This window comes from Maniola hyperantus, chromosome 7 (assembly GCF_902806685.2).
Source record: "Maniola hyperantus chromosome 7, iAphHyp1.2, whole genome shotgun sequence".
Taxonomy (NCBI): domain Eukaryota; kingdom Metazoa; phylum Arthropoda; class Insecta; order Lepidoptera; family Nymphalidae; genus Maniola; species Maniola hyperantus.
In genome coordinates this window covers 14,319,265-14,340,508 of record NC_048542.1, presented here as the reverse complement: position 1 = coordinate 14,340,508, position 21,244 = coordinate 14,319,265, and the positions used below count along the sequence as shown (strand labels likewise).

The window sequence follows — 21,244 nt, the reverse complement described above, 5'->3', positions numbered from 1 at the left end:
GGTTGGAGGCGACCATAGGTAGGGTTAGGTTAGGGTGATCTGCCCCCCAATTGTGTAAGAATAACCATTTCATGGCTATCGCAATCGTCAAGAATTCTGCCCTTTGATTGGCTGTGAAAAAATGTAAGCAGCGAATCAACCAATCAAAGGGCAGAATTTCTTGACGATTGCGATAGCCATGAAATGGTTATTCTTACACAATTGGGGGGCTGGTTGTGTTACGTTGATGGTTTCCATGTGCGATACGTTACTGAGAACTATTTGTAAAGAACATGGATTAAAGTACCTACTTATTAATTACTACCTTCTGATGTCGGCTAAAGATGAATAATAATTATCAGCCATCCTCCTGTTCTCCGACATATATATAAATATATATTTAATTATTACTACATAGTATGTTTAAGGTTGATTCTGTGTTAATTTTGATATCAATAAATGTTTAATTTCATATAAAATAGCCTTTTTAATTCCTGTGTACGAAGCCTCCCCACTATGTACGAATGTACCCTAGTCGATGTACGAAGCTACCTCGCGTGTGGGGTGCTTTCGTACGATTTCCATTTTTTGGGAAATTCATCATAGCTTTGTCATCTTACTTTGCATCAACACTGACTTACACTATAATTGAAGCCAGATAACTAGGTAATCCAGCAGCGTTGAAATTATTGTGAAATATTTATTAGTTTTGTTTTTACGTGACCTAGAGTAAAAAGTGTACGAATCCTACCTGCTTTCCCCTACAGTACACGGCAGAAAGTAACGTACATCGGCCTTTAGAATGACATTTCGGCTTTGTAGAGCGTTGTCTCTGTCACTCATACCTATATGACGTTTTGTCGGTCTCAACGACAGAGACAACGCTCTACAAATCTGCTATCTCCTTCTAAAGGTCGATGTTCATTACTTTCGGCCGCGTACTGTGAGTGAATAGGCCGTAAAAATCTAGCAGACAGACACAGAGACAGACAGATAGACAGACAGAGACACTTTCGTATTTAAAATTTGAATTTTTGACTTTTGACTTTTAATATTAGTAATAAATAATGGAAGTATGGATTAGTAGGATGGCCTCCCAGATGTTATAGTTTGCACGATTTTTTGCTGATTTGGGCGCCTGTTCTAGGCAAAAAAATATTAATGTGGCAGCCAACGGGAATCCTTTTTTTTTTTTATCCTTATTTTTTTTTTTAATGAAGAATAATACATTTAATAAATAATTTGTGGAGGCCACGTAGTAGTAGAATGAAAAAACACAGCAAACAAAGGTCAGGATAACGTAGATTGCGGCTGTAAACGACGCCACCTTCCACCTCGTGCTTATAATAAGCAATAAGGGTCGCGCATTATAATTTCTAATTAACTCTGTTTATATGAAGCTCCGTTGAGACAAAGCAATCTTGTTTAGTAGGAGGAGAAAATTATTTGCAAATTAAAATAAAAAAAATATGTATTTGTTTTATGTAGGACTAGCTAATTCCCGCGACTTCGACATCGCGACTTTTTGGGCTGCCCGTGTTTGCGGTGACCGTCGACTCGAGAAGAAGAAGATGAAGGTAGGAGGTAGGTAGAAGTATTTCTATTCTATTGAAAACTTATTTTGATTGCGCACAACAGCTGCAGCCGAAGAGTTGGTAAATATTGGTCTGGAAGAAACTTTCGCACGAACCACTTCTGATTCGCGGAATTTCGCTACTCGATTCTGAGCAAGGAATACTTATAGGTCCCTTGAAACTTGGCCAAAAGTTTACTCAATTTCGCTCAAAAAAAGTTTTTATTTGTTTTATGTAGATACAAGTACCATTTAAATTATTTATTTTTTGAAATGATAATTTCGAAAGAAAGATAATATTTCATAGAATTAAATGATTTTATCATGGTTAGCTATTCTACCTAACTATATTATAAATGCTGTATTGTCAGTCTGCACTCTGCCCTTCAATCACGCCACAACGGTGCAACGGATTGACGTGATTCTTAGTTGAATTAACTTAGTTGAATAGACCTGGGCGCGTTTGGAACCCTCGTAGCTTTCAGAGCAGAGCAGAGCTTCACCGGCAAAGAATTAGAAATTGCAAGTTGTTGCAAAAAATCTAATGTTATCAATCTGGTGCACCAAAACATTCAATGTATCAGAGGGAAAGATCTGGAAATAGAACTTTTTTTGAATAATTTCAATATTGATATTTTATGTATAACTGAGCATTGGTTAAAAAATCATGAGTATACATTCAATTTTGGTAATCACCAGGTTGGTAGTTCGTTCACCAGAACCAATGCGATTCATGGCGGCTCGTTAATTTTGCTTAGCAAACAATTAAAATTCAAGAATCGAAATGACATAGAGAGCCTGTCTGTTGAGCGAACAATAGAACTATCCTCAGTTGAACTTGAGCAATTCATTGTTGTGTCTGTATATAGACCACCCTTGTCTAACTTTGATCTTTTTGAAAAGGTAATGGATGAAGTCTTATTCAAAATCTCAAAATCAAATAAAAAGCTGATTGTGTGCGGAGACTTTAATGTAAATATTTTGGAAAGTAGCCCTTTAAATGGCAAATTATTAAATCTTTTCAAATCCTACAACCTATCCAACATGTTTATGGAGCCTACAAGAATAACTGTAACTAGCGCCACATGTATAGACAATATTTTTACAAATATAAATCCAATTACTAAAACCATAATTAGCAAATTGGATTCGGATCATTGTGGACAGTTGATCCAGTTTGAAAATTTGAAGAAAAAAAAATTCTAAACGTAGAATAACCTTTGTACCAGTAACGTCTGACCGAATTGAGAATATGAGACTAAGCCTTATAAAACACCTTCCATTTTTGTCAAATGGGTTTAGTCCTGATGAAATGTATAATACATTTTTTAATATATTCAATACTATATTTAACTCAATATTCACCAGTAAATCGGTCTTGACTACTAATGCAAAAGTTTTTAGTGAATGGGCAACAGTAGAACTACATAAAAGTAGACAAAAACTATATGAATTGTATGCGGAGCGACAATATGATACTGGTGACGAATTCAAGCAGTACGTTCAACTGTTTTCCAAAAAGTTTAAGAGAGATTGCATTGCAGCCAAGTCAAAATATATCCAGGCAAAAATTAAAAACAGCTCCAATGTAGTAAAAACTACCTGGAAAATAGTTAACGAAGAAACAGGAAGAGTGACACATAAAACTTGTAATTTTGAACTAAAATATCATGACAAGTTGATTACGTCAGACCCCGAGGTTGCAACCGTTTTCGAGACCTTCTTTACAGATATTCCTGTTTCTACTACAAAATCATTGAACTCTTCAGCAGCCGCCGCTCTCTCACTATTGGAGGATAACGTGCCTGAATGTAATAAAATGTTTGAATTCAGTCACGTTAGTTGCTCTGACGTTATCAAAGCTTTTAAATTAATTAATAATAAGAAAACAAATGATCTGTGGGGCATTTCCGTTAACGTTGTGAAATCATTAATTGATATTGTTGCACCCGAGTTAGCATTAATATTCAATAATTGTGTTGACTGTGGTGAGTTTCCAGACTTAATGAAACATAGTAAAATAATTCCATTATTTAAATCAGGTAGTACTAGTGACCCCACTAACTTCAGACCGATATCTGTACTACCCACTTTTAGTAAAATCTTTGAAAAAATAATTTTAACTCAACTGCTTAATTTTTTCAACATTAATTGCTATTTCACACCAAACAGTTTGGTTTTACACGGGGTCGCTCAACAACCGATGCTGGTGTTGAGTTAATACTAAATATATTTGAAGCCTGGGAGGAATCACGTGATGCGCTTGGCGTTTTATGTGATTTATCCAAGGCTTTCGACTGCGTTGATCATGAAACATTGGTCGCGAAATTGCACCATTATGGAATTAGGGGTGCAGCATTGGAATTGATGAGTTCTTACCTAAATGATAGAATACAAAGGGTAGACGTGAATGGAAAGCGATCTCCCGGATCCGTTGTAAAAATGGGGGTGCCACAAGGTTCCATCTTAGGACCTTTTCTGTTCCTTATTTACATCAATGACCTTCCTTACCTCGCTAAGGACAATTACGGGATAGTCTTGTTTGCTGATGATACATCACTTTTATTTAAAATCAATCGATACTTAACAACTTTTGATGAAGTAAACAATTCTCTCACCAAGTTAGTACAGTGGTTCGAAGCTAATAACCTGCTTCTCAACGGGAAAAAGACAAAGTGTATTAAATTCACTTTACCAAATGTTAAGCAGGTGAAAACCACTGTGCAACTTAATAATGAGGAATTAGATTTAGTGGATACCGCTATTTTTCTTGGAATAACGTTAGATGCAAAACTTCAATGGGGCTCTCATATAAATAACTTATCGAACAGACTTAGTTCTGCCGCATATGCGGTAAAAAAGATTCGCCAGTTGACAGACATAGAAACTGCGAGACTAGTATATTTTAGTTACTTTCACAGCATTATGTCATATGGTATATTATTATGGGGTAATGCTGCTGATATTAATTCTATTTTTGTGCTGCAGAAAAGGGCTGTTCGAGCCATATACAGTATGGGGCCACGAGAGTCGCTGAGAACTAAATTTAGGGAAGTTAAAATTATGACAGTGCATAATCAATATATTTTTGAAAATTTACTGTACGTACATAAAAACATAAATAAATTTAAAAAAAAAAGTGACTGTCATAATATAAATACTAGAAATAAAAATAAACTTGTAATTCCCGCCTCTAGGCTCAGTAAAGTTAGCAATTCATTTGCTCGTAATTCCATACGTTTCTATAATAAGCTTCCAGAAGACATATTGGAGATGTCTCTCAACAAGTTCAAAGTTTTCATAAAACGTAAACTAATTGAAAAATCCTATTACAATGTAAAGGATTATTTAAATGATAAGCAAGCTTGGGAATGAGTTGCTTAACGACTTTGTGATAGTTCTAATAAGTTTCAATAAATTTGTAAAGTGGTGATAATAAAAAGAATACCCGGCTGAGTTTGTTGTGGGCTCTTCTCAGACCTGGGCGCGTTTGGAACCCTCGTAGCTTTAGTTTTAAGTTTGCGTTATAATTATCACCACTATATTATCTTACAAATCTAACACTATACCAGACAATCAATAAGAGTAATTTATTACCTATTTTGAATAAATCATTTGACTTTGACTTTGACTTTGACTTTAGTTTTAAGTTTGCGTAATAATTATCACCACTATATCTTACAAATATATACCAGACCATCAATACGAGTAATTTATTACCTATTTTGAATAAATCATTTGACTTTGACTTTGACTTTGAATTAATTTATTATTTACGGAACTAAAAACTTTAACGTCCTAGTGTGTAATATAACGACGGTGATATAGGACGTTCATTTTATGAGAAAATATATACTGTATTGAAGAATAATAATGAATTATTTATCTATTAGGTAGTCTAAACATCGAGCGCAGAGCAGGAAAGCACGCAGGAACTTATAGATCAAGCCCCTCGATATCACTTAATATAATTCAAGCCCGCATTCTTCAATACCAAGCCTGCGAGGGTGCGGTAATCGAAAAATCCTCCACCACTGCCTACCTAGGGTTGTCGAATACTTCTATTAATTGTATTTTATTTTGCATTTTTATTTACGTCGAGGTATTTAGCTTATCTGTTATACATTTTTGTTGGTCATACTTAATGATTCATTTAGAAAGAGATATTATTACCTAGCCGAAGGGTTGACTTTCCAAAGCCATCTTTACTTTCACTCATTAATTTATAAGTTAGTTTGTATAACCCATTGTAACCCATTGATAAATTAAAACAACCTGACTATTCATAAGTACTTGTAAAAAGTTTACTTGTAAAAACATTCTATTCTATTCTATTCTATTCTACCCCGATGTTGTCTCACGGCAAAATATGGTTGCCACAATATATTTGTCAATTTATTAATATATACGTAATTGGTACCAGGACTGAATCTATATATATATAAAAGGAGAAGGTGACTGACTGACTGACTGACTGACTGATCTATCAACGCACAGCTCAAACTACTGGACGGATCGGGCTAAAATTTGGCATGCAGATAGCTATTATGACGTAGGCTTTCGCTAAGAAAGGATTTTTGAAAATTCAACTCCTAAGGGGGTGAAATAGGGTTTTGAAATTTTGTAGTCTACGCGGACGAAGTCGCGAGCATAAGCTAGTTATAGGAATAAATTCACTCAGGGTGCCAGCGTACGTATTTATTAAGATAAATGCTTCCCTATCCATTTTTGCTCTCTTTTTTTTATTGTTAATATTTTTGTGGTACAAATAAAATAGGGTAAATAGGCTATACCCTATTGATGTATAAATATATCATCGATCATATAAGAATGTTGTGATGCACTCACTGTTATAACTTATTAAATTAAATGAATAGTTATTAATTTTCATTGAGCTACTTTTATTACTGTGTAGTGAAATGACAACCCTAAGTCGATTCCATCGAAGGCTGCAGTGTCCCTCTCGGGAAACTTGTATTATTGGAGTAATATAGCATCACGTGCAGTACCTACTCAGGGTAGGTATGTGTGTGTAGCGGAGCTTAACAAATTGCTTCATCAATTACAAAGGAACATCCACAGATTAATTAAATTGGAGACGATGGGCTGCTGGGGCGGGGAAGTGAAAAGTTTCGTACGCGACATCGGTTTTTCACCTAAGAGAAAGAGGTTGCCATCCGGGCTCTGCTAGGTGATTCGCTAACTCAGTGTCTAACATAGAATGATAGCCACCGAGATCAGTTTTAGGCTTCCGTACCTCAAAAGGAAAAACGGAACCCTTATAGGATCTCTTTGTTGTCTGTCTGTCTGTCTGTCTATCTGTCAAGAAACCTACAGGGTACTTCCCGTTGACCTAGAATCATGAAATTTGGCAGGTAGGTAGATCTTATAGCTAATATTTGGGGGAAAATCTGAAAACCGTGAATTTAGGGTTAGATCACACAAAAAAAATTAAATTGTGGTCATGAACTAATAATTAGTATTTTCAACTTTCGAAGTGAGTGACTATATCAAATGGGGTATCATAATATGAAAGGTCTTTACTTGTACATTCTAAAACAGATTTTTATTTATTTTTATGCATCATAGTTTTTGAATTATCGTGCAAAATGTCGAAAAAATACGACTGTAGTACGGAACCCTCATTGCGCGAGCCTGACTCGCACTTGGCCGGTTTTTTAATCCGTTGAAGGTTTTCTACGAAAAAATATTTTACTACCACCCAGTGAAGCAGCAATGTAGAACCATCCAACCTCGGTGGCTATCATTCTGTGTTAGACACTGAGTTCCCTTCCCGATTGCCATCTCGACTGTCGCGTATTATACCTACTCAGAGCTACTAAAACGGTGTGTAGTGGTTTAGTAGTGTAGTCAACCGGAAGTGGGTCACCGCAGCGGAAGCTGTGCAATAATGGCGGCGTACGTCTTCCGGTGTGCCGCACAACACATTATGCTTCACTATACGTTACACTAAACTGTTGAGTATAACATAGTACGTGTATATTGTACTAGATGATGCCTTCGCCTTCGTTCGAGTGGATTTAGGTTTTTAAAATTCCCGTGGGAACTCTTTGTTTTTCCGGGATAAAAAGTAGCCTATGTTACTCTCCAAGCCATTAAACATACCCATGCAAAAACTCACGTCGATCCGTTGCGCCGTTGCGACGTGATTGATGGACAAGCCAACAAACCAACAAACCAGTAAACCAACAAACAAACACACTTTCGCATTGTAATGAGGGTGCTGTACCCGTAGTACAAGATTTTACGTCTCAGCAAACGCAACCAAATTCGAGAGTCGAAATACTTCCGCGTTACAGTAAAATGGACCTAAACAGCCTTGAATTGAAGTCAAATATTCAATGCCACTGATTTTAATTTCGCAATGTTTCCGCTTGGAGCGCTGGCTGTAGAAGTGTAGACAAACTTGAGCTTTAAAACAAGGTGTTTAAGATCCAGTTTACTGTAACGCGGAAGTATTTCGACTCTCGAATTTGGTTTGGTTTGCTGAGACGTAAAATCTTGTACTACGGGTACAGATAATATAATTCGATGATTTGATGAGATGATGATGATTCGATTCGATTCTGAAAATGTTTTCTCAATAGATAGCTATTAGCTACATTTTCCCCGAGTGTATAGGCTATAAGTTATATCGCGTGGACGAAGTCCTAGGTAAAATCTAGTAATGTAAAAAAGAAAAGTGTTCAAAAGAAAAGACTCACTGACTGACTCATCAACGCCCAGTCCAAACCCTTGCGCTATCTTCGTGCCTACGAAAAGTTCTACGGCAGTGCTACGAATTGGGCAGTTTATCTTCTTTAATGTTTAAAACACAAAAAATGTTTCTAGCTGTGTCCGTTATAGACTTTGAAACCATCCAACCGATGTGCCCCAAACCAGTTTCACTAGAAAGGCAATAATGCGAAGATGGTTTTTGAAGTTTTTTAGCATAGTAGCGCCGGGTATCCGCTAGTAGTATAAATAGAAGTCGTCAACTTTTCTCTATCGTAATTTTGCTGTTCAACATTGTTATAATGTTGAAACTGCAGGCCTACACGATTCATGACTGCACTCTAAAACTCTCGTAGTTTTACAACTTAAAGTGCTACGCCGTAGCACATGGAGCATTCCGTAGCTGTCTTTCGAAGCCAATTAAAAAGTTTTCTACTATTATCGTGTTAAAACTAAAATTTAACGTATTTTATTTATTTTATACATCGTGAGTGATTTCTATCATACATATCTCACATCCGGCTTTACTCACGTGTTTAGTCGACGTTAGCCCGGTAGACGTTAGTTAGTTAAGGCTAACGTCAACTAAACACGTGAGTAAAGCCGGGTGTGAGATATGTATATTTTATACATGTATAGTCGCGTCTATTTCATAGAAAAAAATAGATACTAAACCTTTAACACCTAAAATTTGTAAATAACGATTTCTATGTCGGCCTGTAGCGAACTATAGGTATTCTAAAATTCTAAAAATTCATATTAAGTAGGTACTTATCTAAATCGATAAAAGGAAAAGCTGACTGTCTGATCTATCAACGCACAGCTCAAACCACTGGACGAATCGGGCTGAAATTTGGCATGCAGATAGCTATTATGACGAAGGCATCCGCTAACAAAGGATTTTTGAAATTTCAACCCCTGAGGGGTGATGTAGGGGTTTGAAATTTGTGTAGTCCATGCGGACGAAGTCGCGAGCATATAAGCTAGTTGTTTCTAAGTTTCTAACAGACGGATGAAAGTATGGTCGTCAAGAAGGCAGTGTCTTTAATCAATTGGACTTGTCATGGCATACGAGTATCCAGGACGTGGACCCCATACAAGGCAGAGAGTTAAAACCTGCAAGTCAGCGACAGTAATGGACTGACGACGTCTTGGGATTCCCTTGAGATAACATATAAGTAAACACTCCGTAGAAATTCGTAAGCGACTTAAGTTCATTGAGGAACGGTGTACTGTAAATTGATTTATGGTCTGTTCAGTGTTCACGAGTGTGGGGGGGGGGGATAAAAGTTTCTAAAAAATAACCTTTCGGTTTGATTTCGGACCATTGAACAATTGAAGTTACAGGGAGACTGTTGTGAAGATAATGTTCCAACCAACCAATGAACATCTTTGATGTAAGTATACCAAAGTTTCTTGCTGTTGCTTATAAATAAAAAACCGGCCAAGTGCGAGTCAGGCTCGCACACCGAGGATTCCGTAGTACAGTCGTATTTTTCGACATTTTGCAGGATAATTCAAAAACCATTATGCATAAAAATAAATAAAAATCTGTTTTAGAATGCACGGATCAAGCCCTTTCATATGATACTCCACTTGATATAGTTATCTTACTTCAAAAATTGAAAATACTAATTTTTAGTTCATGACTACAATTTTTTTTTTCACACAAATTCACGGTTTTCATATTTTTCTCCTAATTTCTGCTATAAGATCTACCTACCTGCCAAATTTCATGATTCTAGATCAACGGCGTTAACCTGTAGGTTTCTAGACATACCAACAGACAGGCAGACAGACAGACAACAAAGTGATCCTATGAGGGTTCCGTTTTTCCTATTGAGGTACGGAACCCTAAAAGTAAATTACTTTTGTTTTACTTTGCCAAGACTTTCTTGTGATGTATTTACATCTCAAATTTTCAGAATACTGACAGCAGAAATTGTAATTATCATACCTTGTTTTATGTTTACAAGTATTATAAAAAGTTATAGGGTTTTCATGTTCTTTCTACGTCTAAGGGCTAGTACACAAGGGGCGGTTTGACGTTATCAAAAGTGGTCATTGTGGCTAATTCCGTTGTAGACAATCTCTAAACTAGACTAAAATGGCACGTCTAAATCTATTGCTATCCCTTTCATAATGGTGCTTGCGGAAAAGGATAGCACTAGATTTAGACCTGTCAATTTAGTTTAGTATAGAGATTGAGTACAAGAGAATCGGCCCCAATTATTATATTATACTTGACACCTATCAAATTAAGTAAAGGCTCTTATAATTATTTCAAAATTTGTACGTGTACATGTGCTGGTGAAATTACCTACCGATTAAAATTCAGGAGTTTTAATGTATACCAAGTATTAAAAATATCTGCGCTAGTAAATTCAATTCAAAACAATTCCATTTATTGCGAATTTGGGTGAGTTTACAGATCTTAATATCTTATCAGATCTTAAAGGTGTTCTGCCAAATTCTACCTTACAGCATAATTAATTAAAATTTGGATGTAGGAGCCTATAGGAGGTAATCTACTCATCCGATTTCAAAAAATCTTTTTAACGAAAGAAACTACTTTTTCGAAATTATAATGATCTGAAATGTTTTTAGCAACTAGGGTGATTATGGAACCACTCTACCAGTTTTTTTAATACCTGGCTGAGTTTGTTGTGGGCTCTTCTCAGACCTGGGCGCGTTTGGAACGCTCGTAGTTTAGTTTTAAATTTGCATAATTAATTATCACCACTACATCATTGTGTTGCAAATTCAGCAAAGTGACCATCAGAATGTGTACTATAGTATCCACGAAGTCCTAGATAAAATCCAATTTGGATAAATGATTGGACTTTTAACAAGTGTGACATCACCCAGTGTGTATGAGACCTAAGAAAGCTAATCTAAATTTATGACTTTGTAAAAGCTGGTAAAAGCCAAAGTTAATTTTATTCTATAATTGGAATTTCCTGATCGATAATACAATCTCCGAATCTAAAATGTACAATGTAATCTAGAAACGTTTTTACAACAGCGATCAAATATAACGATCCGTTACGAAATAACGAATACCTACACTTTTGAAATGTACCAAAATATTTGCAGTGCGACAAGGTTTTGTTCTACAACTACGCCCCCCTGTCAATGTCATTCAAGTGCCAAAAGAGCCGTATCATCTCATCATAGCGTTCCGGTACGATGCCGTGTAGAAACCAAGAGTTTACTCACACTCTCGTTAGTCACACTCAATCGTGTCACAAACTCGATTGTGTGTGACATCCATAAGAACCATACCCCTTCCAGGTTAGCCCACTTCCATCTTAGACTGCATCATCACTTACCACCAGCAAATAGTTACCACAAACCACTTACTGCAGTCACAGAAATAGCAGTCAAGGGCTAACTTGTATCTGAATAAAAAAATATCGTCAGGTCATCATCATCATAAGCAACCTATCGCCGGCCCACTACAGAGGACAGATCTCCTCTAAGATTGAGAAGGGCTTAGGCCATAGCCCGCCATGCTGGGTCAGTGCGGATTGACAGACTTCACACACTTTTGAAAACATTTTGAAGAACTCTCAACTTTTCACGGCCCAACCGATTTTCATGAAATTTGGTAACGTGTTAGCTTACATCCCAGAAAATGAAGAGTTCCCACGGGATAAAAAAAACCTAAATCGAAGTGGACAAAGTCGCGGGCATCATCTAGTAAAAAATAAAATAAAGATAAAACTACCAGCGCCTGCTACAGCGAGAGGTAACAACTCAATACGTTTTTAAGCCTAAAATAATTATCATTTCATACGGTCGAGCTATTAAAATTATTCGCTCCACTTCAAACGCTTGTTAACATCTAAAACTTTTAATGAAGAGCGCATTTTCAGTTGCGGTTCTGTCGCTCCATGTGTACAGGCCCTTATGCAAACTTGAGGAGTTTAAAACTGTAATTGCTATTCTCAAAATGCTGACAGGCGATATTCGATAAGTTACTTTAAATTGACTTTTTGTGATATCGAAGTGGATAGGATAGGCTGCGACTCGACTGAGCCCACACGATGCGATTCTGTGGATTAGAATTGATTAGAATATTGGGTGCCACCCGCACACGGGCACTGCGTTGTCGCTCGGCGTTGCAACCAATGCACCCCCCCTCGCAGCCTCGTTTTTAGGGTTCCGTACCTCAAAAGGAAAAAAGGACCGTACATCTACCTGGTTTCTACCGTACCGAAACGCTATGATGAGATGATACAGTCCGACAAGGCTCTTTTGGCACTTGAATGACATTGATAGGGGGCGTAGTTGTAGAACAAATGCTGCCAGCAAATAAAATCTCGGAATATAATTGAAAAAGTTAATGTCGAAAATCGAGTAAGTTTTACTGAATGAGAAATCGGGAAAGCCGACCCTGTTTCCAAATCGAGAAAGAATAATAAAAACCGTTTATAGGCCATGGACTTGCAACTTATCATGTTTACCTGCTCCAATACTATATTTACCTAGTGCTAAATATAGCTTTTTTGCTTAGTAACACCGCATTTATGGGGACAGCGTGACACTTTACAAGATGGCGGCGTTAGTTCCAATTTTTGCCACGCGCCAAAAGAGCCTTGTTGCACTGTACATACATAATATTTCGGTAGATTTCAAAGTGTATGTATCGTTATTTCGTAACGGATCGTTATATTTAAGTCCCGTACCTCAAAAGGAAAAAGGAACCATTATAGGAGCACTTTGTTGTCTGTCTGTCTGTCTGTCTGTCAAGAAACCTATAGGGTACTTCCCGTTGACCTAGAATCATGAAATTTGGTAGGAAGGTAGATCTTATAGCAGGCATGAGGGGGAAATTCTAAAAACAGTGAATTTGTGGTTACATCACACAAAAAAAAATTAATTGTGGTCATGAACTAATAATTAGTACCTACTTTCAATTATTATCGAAGTAAGATAACTATCTATATCAAGTGGGGCATTATATGAAAGGTCTTCACCTTTGCATTCTAAAACAGATTCTTCTTTATTTTTTTGCATCATAGTTTTTGAATTATCATGCAAAATGTCGAAAAAGTACGACTGTAGTGCGGAACCCTCATTGCGCGAGCCTGACTCGCACTTGGCCTGTTTTATTTTTGATATATGAAAGTATGTAGTACTTACTCGGCTTGCACTTGGTGGTTGAGCATATGCAGCTGGCCGCGTTGCAGGTGTTGCACTGGCAGCTCTCCACGGCCGTCGTCCTGGCCGGCGACAGCGTACCGCCCGGCACCTACACACGACATGAACATTTTAAGGGCTGAGTTTCTCATATTGAACCAAATTACCTGACATAAAATAATTGGTAGGTAACTCGCTACCGAGGGAGAAATATTACGATGAAATTGGTCAGCCACTCTGACGTCAGAACTGCCCCATTCTTTGCAAAACAAGTCGCACATCCAATCCCATAACATTAAGGTGCCAATCGATACCTCCACGTACAAAAACATTACACAAGGTTGGTTTAGTCCTCGTGTCCCTGATATGCCATTATTTCCTTCCAATGCCTATTCATTGGCGTGGAACTAGGCGTGTGTAATTTTTTTATTTGTACGCTTAGTTACTCGGGTCGTATCGATTGCTCTAGGGGAATCTAATGGAGCTTGACCTTGTAAGAATTAGGGTAGGACGACCCTTTTTATATTGATTTAAAAATAGCCTGCCTTCATGTAATAGATGACCGTGACTTCATCCAAATCCCGTGAAACTCTTTGATTTTCCAGGATAAAAGTTATCTATATCACTTTTCAGGTCTTTAACTATTATGCAAAAAATCAAGTCGATTCGTTGGTCCGTTGTGACAAGACGGAGAGTAACATAGGCTACTTTTTATCCCCGAAAATCAAAGAGTTCCCACGGGATTTTTAAAACCTAAATCCACGCGAACGAAGTCGTGTTAATGAACTGTTACTGTGAAATGTTACTTACTTTCTGCTCTAAACTAGGTCCAAGCGTAGTGACTTTGATTTTATTCGCTTCTGCCAGCGCGTCTTTTTCCTTATCATCTGCTATTATGTTAAGATCTATTTTGCTCACTCCATCTTCTATAAGACTTTTCAATCCATCCACCTCCTTAGATATTTCCCCAGTAAGAGTATAATCGGATTCTCTCGGTTCTTTACCGGCGTCTATTAGTGTTGGCAGTGTTGTTAGTCTTCTCTTATCGTTATCGATATGTCTTTCGCTTATATTAAATCTACTAAGTCTATTGGACGGGGCTATTTCTAGCTCGGCGGAGAACGATACGTCTTTCTGGTAGAGGACATCTTCTTGATTGTCTGATGAGCTCTCTGTTGTTTTTGTCGAATTTAGTTCTGAAACAAAAAATAGCTGTTAATCATGTGTTAAATTTTCCCAGGAAAATCTATTAGTTATTTCGTAGTTTCTTAGTTTTATCAGTTGATAAATGAACAGTCGTTGTAACACTTTACTCTAATGGTATAAGTTTTAGATAACGCAATATTTTTGGAAAAAGGCATACAAGAAGAACTTTATTACCGCCTGGTGGTAAGTGATGGTGCAGTTTAAGCTGGTTTACTTTGGAAGGGTATGGCAGCTTCATTAAATTCATAGAGCCCAGCGGTTTCTACGCGGCGTCGCGTCGTACTGAAACACTAACCCTCTAACAAATAAACCTGGAATAGCGGTGGAATAGTTATACTCTATTTTGTCTTTCTCTGTCATCAGTAATTTGAGATTTGAAGGAAATAGACAAAACAGTGTATAACTATTCCACCGCTATTCCAGGTTTATTTGTTAGAGGGTAGGACCGGAATTCATAGTCAAGATAGGGGCTTATTTAGAGGACAATTCAGACGACATTTGTCATACATAACCTTAATGCATTGCATAAAGGTAGAATATATAAATAGAATTGTAGAATAAGATAGTACAATAAGGCTGACACACATAAATGTAAAAGCCCGATAATAAAAGATTAGAAAAAAAAGGTGGAATATGACACATGTCGTTACAATCGTCCTCTAAAGAAGGCCCATAGAAGGCCCCATCTTGATAATGAATCCCAGTGTTAATCGCTTGGCGGAACGGCACTTAATTAAGACCACAGCGCTCAGCACTGCGCCAGGGAGGTCGTCTATCTCCGAAATCATTTTAGCCATGGAACTAGGCATCAGATTAGTTTATTATCGCGGCTGTGAAGTAATGTATCATTAACTTCACGACTTCATAAAATAGCTTTTTAGTTATAAAAAATGCACGCGGATTTTATCAACAGAGCACGCCTCAACGCTTAGCGGATAAAATACATTCACTTTACAACGCTCTCGCCTTTACATACTACCTAATTAGCCTTCCGCACTGGATTTGAGAGTCAAATATTAAATTTGAGAATGCTACTTGCATTTGGTTTTTAGTTGAAAATATTATTTTACTTTGCACTCGCTGCTAGAATTTAGCTAAAAATTAAAATTCAGTCGTAATACCAGGGTCACAGTTACGAAAAATAGAATGTTGAGTTCTTAAAACCTCTATCAGATTTTTAATATCAGATTTTTCCTATACAAAAAAATTATCATAATATCTATCATCATCATCATCATCATCATCAGCCTGTGGACGCCACTGTTGGACATAGGCCTTCCCTAAAGAGCGCCACCACACCCGGTCCTCAGCCTTCCTCATCCAGCCTCATAATATCTATATGGACTCATATTTCACTCAAGTAATTAATTGGCTTTTATCTACAACTAGCTGATGCCCGCGACTTCGTCCGCGTGGATTTAGGTTTTTAAAAGTCCCGTGGGAACTCTGTAATTTTCCGGGATAAATGCCCTATGTCCTTCCCCGGGATGCAAGCTATTTCTATACCAAATTTCTTCAAAATCGGTTGAACGGTTGCGCCGTGAAAGGCTAGCAGACAGACAGACAGACACACTTTCGCATTTATAATATTAGTATGGATGTGCCCGGTTAAGTGACCGCCCGACAAGTCTTGAATATTTGCAAAGACAGAATTTTATTTTATTTTATTTTATTTTATTTTATTTTATTTTATTTTATTTTATTTTATTTTATTTTATTTTATTTTATTTTATTTTATTTTATTTTATTTTATTTTATTTTATTTTATTTTATTTTATTTTATTTTATTTTATTTTATTTTATTTTATTTTATTTTATTTTATTTTATTTTATTTTATTTTATTTTATTTTATTTTATTTTATTTATTTTATTTTATTTTATTTTATTTTATTTTATTTATTTTATTTTATTTTATTTTATTTTATTTTATTTTATTTTATTTTATTTTATTTTATTTAATTTTATTTTATTTTATTTTATTTTATTTTATTTTATTTTATTTTATTTTATTTATTTTATTTTATTTTATTTTATTTTATTTTATTTTATTTTATTTTATTTTATTTTATTTTATTTTATTTTATTTTATTTTATTTTATTTTATTTTATTTTATTTTATTTTATTTTATTTTATTTTATTTTATTTTATTTTATTTTATTTTATAGGAAGCCAACGGTATACAAAGAAAACTAATTATGACGACTTATATAAACTTAGGACTATCAATGTATACTCACTTACAGGCTAACTCAACATGCTTAACTAGAACTTCTAAATAGTATAGCTTAAAGTAAGACATTTCTTTGTGTACCTAAAATCTATAACAATTAAACTAATTACCTACTCAATAAGTTAAACATACAATAATTCTTACAACTAACAATAAAAACTACAATTAAGACTAACAATAGTACCCTACAATTTCAAAATGTATTTCAGAATTATTGACAAATAATAATTTATTTTTATTTTTATTGTAATCTTTTTTTGTGTAAGCACTCATTGCTTGGTACCTAAAATATCAACTCACCAGCAAAACTTTCCAAATCCACACGGCTTAGTTACCTTAAGTCGAACTCGCACTTGGCCGGTTTTTGTAATTAGAATAATTATACTACGGGGTGTATAAATTAATATTCTATTTAAATTACAACATTATTCTAATATCTAGCTCGTAATTTTATCAAGGTTTTATTTTTCCAGGTAAGTTTTTCCAGGAAAGCACAAACTCGTTTTATTATGCATGCGGGGTTTATTCTGTTTATGAGGGAGAGCTCTCAACACCTCGCGGATGATACCGACCCCACTTTGTTACTGTGAAACGGTTTTATGCAAATAATAGTTTTAATTTAAAAAAAAAAAAATTACTTATATTTAATTTTTAATGTCAAGGTATTTTCCATCCATACTCCATACTAATATTATAAATGCGAAAGTGTGTCTGTCCGTCCGTCTGTCTGTCTGTCTGTCTGTCTGTCTGTCTGCTAGCCTTTCACTTAATCGTTACTTAAGTTTAGTTAAAACGAGACAACGCTATATCTCTCACATAAAATTTTCTCGTTTTAACTCAATCCTACGTAACGATTAAGCGACTCTGAGTGCGGCTGTAAATAAAGTGGGGAAAACTTGAAAGACTTCGTCTCACGACTCCTGATTTTTCGAATTGTAACATGGAAACCCTAACCAAGGACCTTTATCCTTAGAAATTGAGTCGCCTTTTGAATTTCAGCTTTTGGATAGGCGCCGACAGAGAATTGAATAAGACAATTCAAGATTAAAAAGTACGTACTCTTTTGCAATGATACGGAACCTTTGTGTTTGAGTCCGATTCGCACTTGATCAGCTTTATTTTATTCTCAGCTCTACATAATTTTGTCAAAATACTAAAGAACACTAACTGCCGCACTCAGAGTCGCTAAGTTTAGTTATAACGAGACAAAGCTATATCTCTCACATAATTATTATAAACTAGCTGATGCCCCCGGTTTCGTACGCGTGGATTTAGGTTTTTAAAAATCCTGTGGGAACTCTTTAATTTTCTGGGATAAAAAGTAGCCTATGTCCTTCCCCGGGATGCAAGCTATATCTGTACCAAATTTCGTCAAAATCGGTTGAACGGTTGAGCCATGAAAAGCTAGCAGACAGACAGACAGAGAGACAGACAGACAGATACACTTTCACATTTATAATATTAGTATGGATTTGTCTCGTTTTAACTCAATCATAAGTAACGATTAGCGACTCTGAGTGCGGCTGTAAATAAAGTGGAAAAATTTGAAAGAATTCGTCTCACGACTCCTGATTTTTCGAATTGTAACATGGAAACCCTAACCAGGGACCTTTATCCTTAGAAATTGAGTCCCCTTTGAATTTGAGCTTTTCGATGGCCGCCGACAGAGAATTGAATAAGACAACTCTTCGCAAAGGATTCGATTTGGCGATTCACTAAAACCCGTCCTTTATGGTATGAGAAAAAGCATTTACCAGTGGACAGTTTTGATAGCGTTGAAAATCATTTGTTAGAACGCACATTATATTATATACTAGATGATGCCCGCAACTTCGTCCGCATGGATTTAGGTTTTTAAAAATCCCATGGGAACTCTTTGATTTTCCGGGATAAATTGCATTTTTTTTGTACCAACGTTCTTGCAAATAATTGATTATTTATTTATTTAAAGCAAAAGTGTGTTTGTTTGTTGGTTTATTGGTTTGTTGGTTTGTCCTTCAATCACGTCGCAACGGAGCAACTAATTGACGTGATTTTTTGCATAGGTAGGTATAGTTAATGACCTGGAGAGTGACATAGGCTACTTTATGTCTCGGAAAATCAAAGAGCTCCTAAGAGATTTTTAAAAACCTAAATTCACGCAGATGAAGTCGCGGGCATCAGCTAGTACAAGTATAAAGTATAAGTATAAGGTATACTTATTATGATTTATCTCACAAGATTGAGTTTGATTAATGTCTGCTCGTCAATTTTGGAAAATTCTCACGTTACGTTTTCATCGGTTCGTTAGGAGAAATGCTAATGGATTGGTAGACATGCTTAGTACGTACTTATATTTTTTTTCTCACGTGATGGATTAAAGCGCAATGATATTCTTGAAATTTGATTTTGGTAAGACATTAATTTTATCTTAAAAAGTATTTGCAGCAAAATATTTTTATAAATTACTTGCTGATGCCCGCGATTTCGTATGCGTGGCTTTAGGTTTTTAAAAATCCTCTAGGAACTCTTCAATTTTCAGGGATAAAAAGTAGCCTATGTCCTTCCCCGGGATGTAAGCTATCTCAGCTGTACCAAATTTCGTCAAAATCGGTTGAACGATTGAGCCGTGAAAAGCTAGCAGACAGACGGACAGACAGACACACTTTCGCATTTATAATAATATATATAGTATGGATAGTCCGTACAAAATGAAAACTCACTCGCAGAATTTTAAGTATTTAAAATAAGGACTAAATCGTACTTCTGACATGACAGTTGACACAAAGTTAAACTGGTGACTGAGAATTTAAAATTCATACATTATATACCTAAGTAAGTTAAGTAGCAAGATGAGCGCTTCGAACGTAATTTAGTAATTTTACTTGAGGTTGATAAACAAATACGGATGCAAGATCAAATAATGTAATTTAAATGAGAATGTAAGCGTAGCGCAGGAAAGGCATATTTTCGTCTTCAGTGGCCCGAACCATTTGCTTAGCTTGCCACAACTATGCCTTACCTAAACACTCGTAGCCGTCTACGCGCAGGACGTAGCCCGGTCCTTAGCTGCACTATAACGTGCTATTGTGTAGCTCCGGCACAGTGACACGGAATGCCTTCACACCTCCCTACAGCAATGCTACAACTATGCCTTGCCTAAACACTCGTAGCCGTCTACGTGCAGTACGTAGCCCGGTCCTTAGCTGCACTATAACGTGCTATTGTGTAGCTTCCGGCAGTGACACGGAATGCCTTCACACCTCCCTACAGCAATGCTACAACTATGCCTTGCCTAAACACTCGTAGCCGTCTACGCGCAGTACGTAGCCCGGTCCTTAGCTGCACTATAACGTGCTATTGTGTAGCTCCCGGCACAGTGACACGGAATGCCTTCACACCTCCCTACAGCAATGCTACAACTATGCCTTGCCTAAACACTCGTAGCCGTCTACGTGCAGTACGTAGCCCGGTCCTTAGCTGCACTATAACGTGCTATTGTGTAGCTTCCGGCAGTGACACGGAATGCCTTCACACCTCCCTACAGCAGTGCTACAACTATGCCTTGCCTAAACACTCGTAGCCGTCTACGCGTAGTACGTAGCCCGGTCCTTAGCTGCACTAACACGTGCAATTGTGTAGCTTCCGGCACAGTGACACGGAATGCCTTCACACCTCCCTACAGCAATGCTACAACTATGCCTTTCCTAAACACTCGTAGCCGTCTACGCGCAGTACGTAGCCCGGTCCTTAGCTGCACTATAACGTGCTATTGTGTAGCTCCCGGCACAGTGACACGGAATGCCTTCACACCTCCCTACAGCAATGCTACAGCTATGCCTTACCTAAACACTCGTAGCCGTCTACGTGCAGCACGTAGCCGGGCCCGCAGCCGCACTCGAACGTGCCATCGTGAAGCTCCCGGCACAGCTGTTCACACGGGCTGCCTTCCCCGCACTTCCCTGCAACAAAATATCATACACCGTTGGTATCTAAATATATAAAAGAAAAAAGGTGACTGATTGACTGACTGACTGATCTATCAATGCACATCTCAAAATACTGGACGTATCGGGCTGAAATTTGGCATGCAGATAACTATTATGACGTAGGCATCCGCTAAGAAAAGATTTTTAAAAATTCAACCCCTACGGGGGTGAAATAGTGATTTGAAATTTGTATAGTCCACGCAGACTATTGAGCATAAGCTAATTTCATATAAATAAATATAGAACTGTATGAATTGAGCTAGTAGGTGGTGTGCGAAACATAGGACCAAAAACATTGAATTCGGTTTACGGGCGATAGGGATAACCATGTTTGGGCTGTCTATGTGTTCTTATCAGGTAATAGGGCATCCATAGAAGAACTAGAGTAATCGACATAGTTCTACGA

At 36.8% G+C, this 21,244-nt stretch overlaps 1 protein-coding gene across 2 annotated transcripts in view; it reads right to left on the bottom strand.

The window, feature by feature from the left end:
• LOC117983570 (pikachurin-like) overlaps positions 1–21,244 on the bottom strand; it is a 137,218-nt gene that overhangs the window by 32,325 nt on the left and 83,649 nt on the right. For both annotated transcript variants that reach the window (XM_069499954.1, XM_069499955.1), the window contains exons 3-5: positions 20,695–20,811; positions 14,243–14,628; positions 13,436–13,544 (exon numbers count right to left, since the gene is read on the bottom strand). In XM_069499954.1, coding sequence (XP_069356055.1) covers positions 13,436–13,544; positions 14,243–14,628; positions 20,695–20,811 — 612 coding nt within the window. The remainder of the gene's footprint in view (positions 1–13,435; positions 13,545–14,242; positions 14,629–20,694; positions 20,812–21,244) is intronic.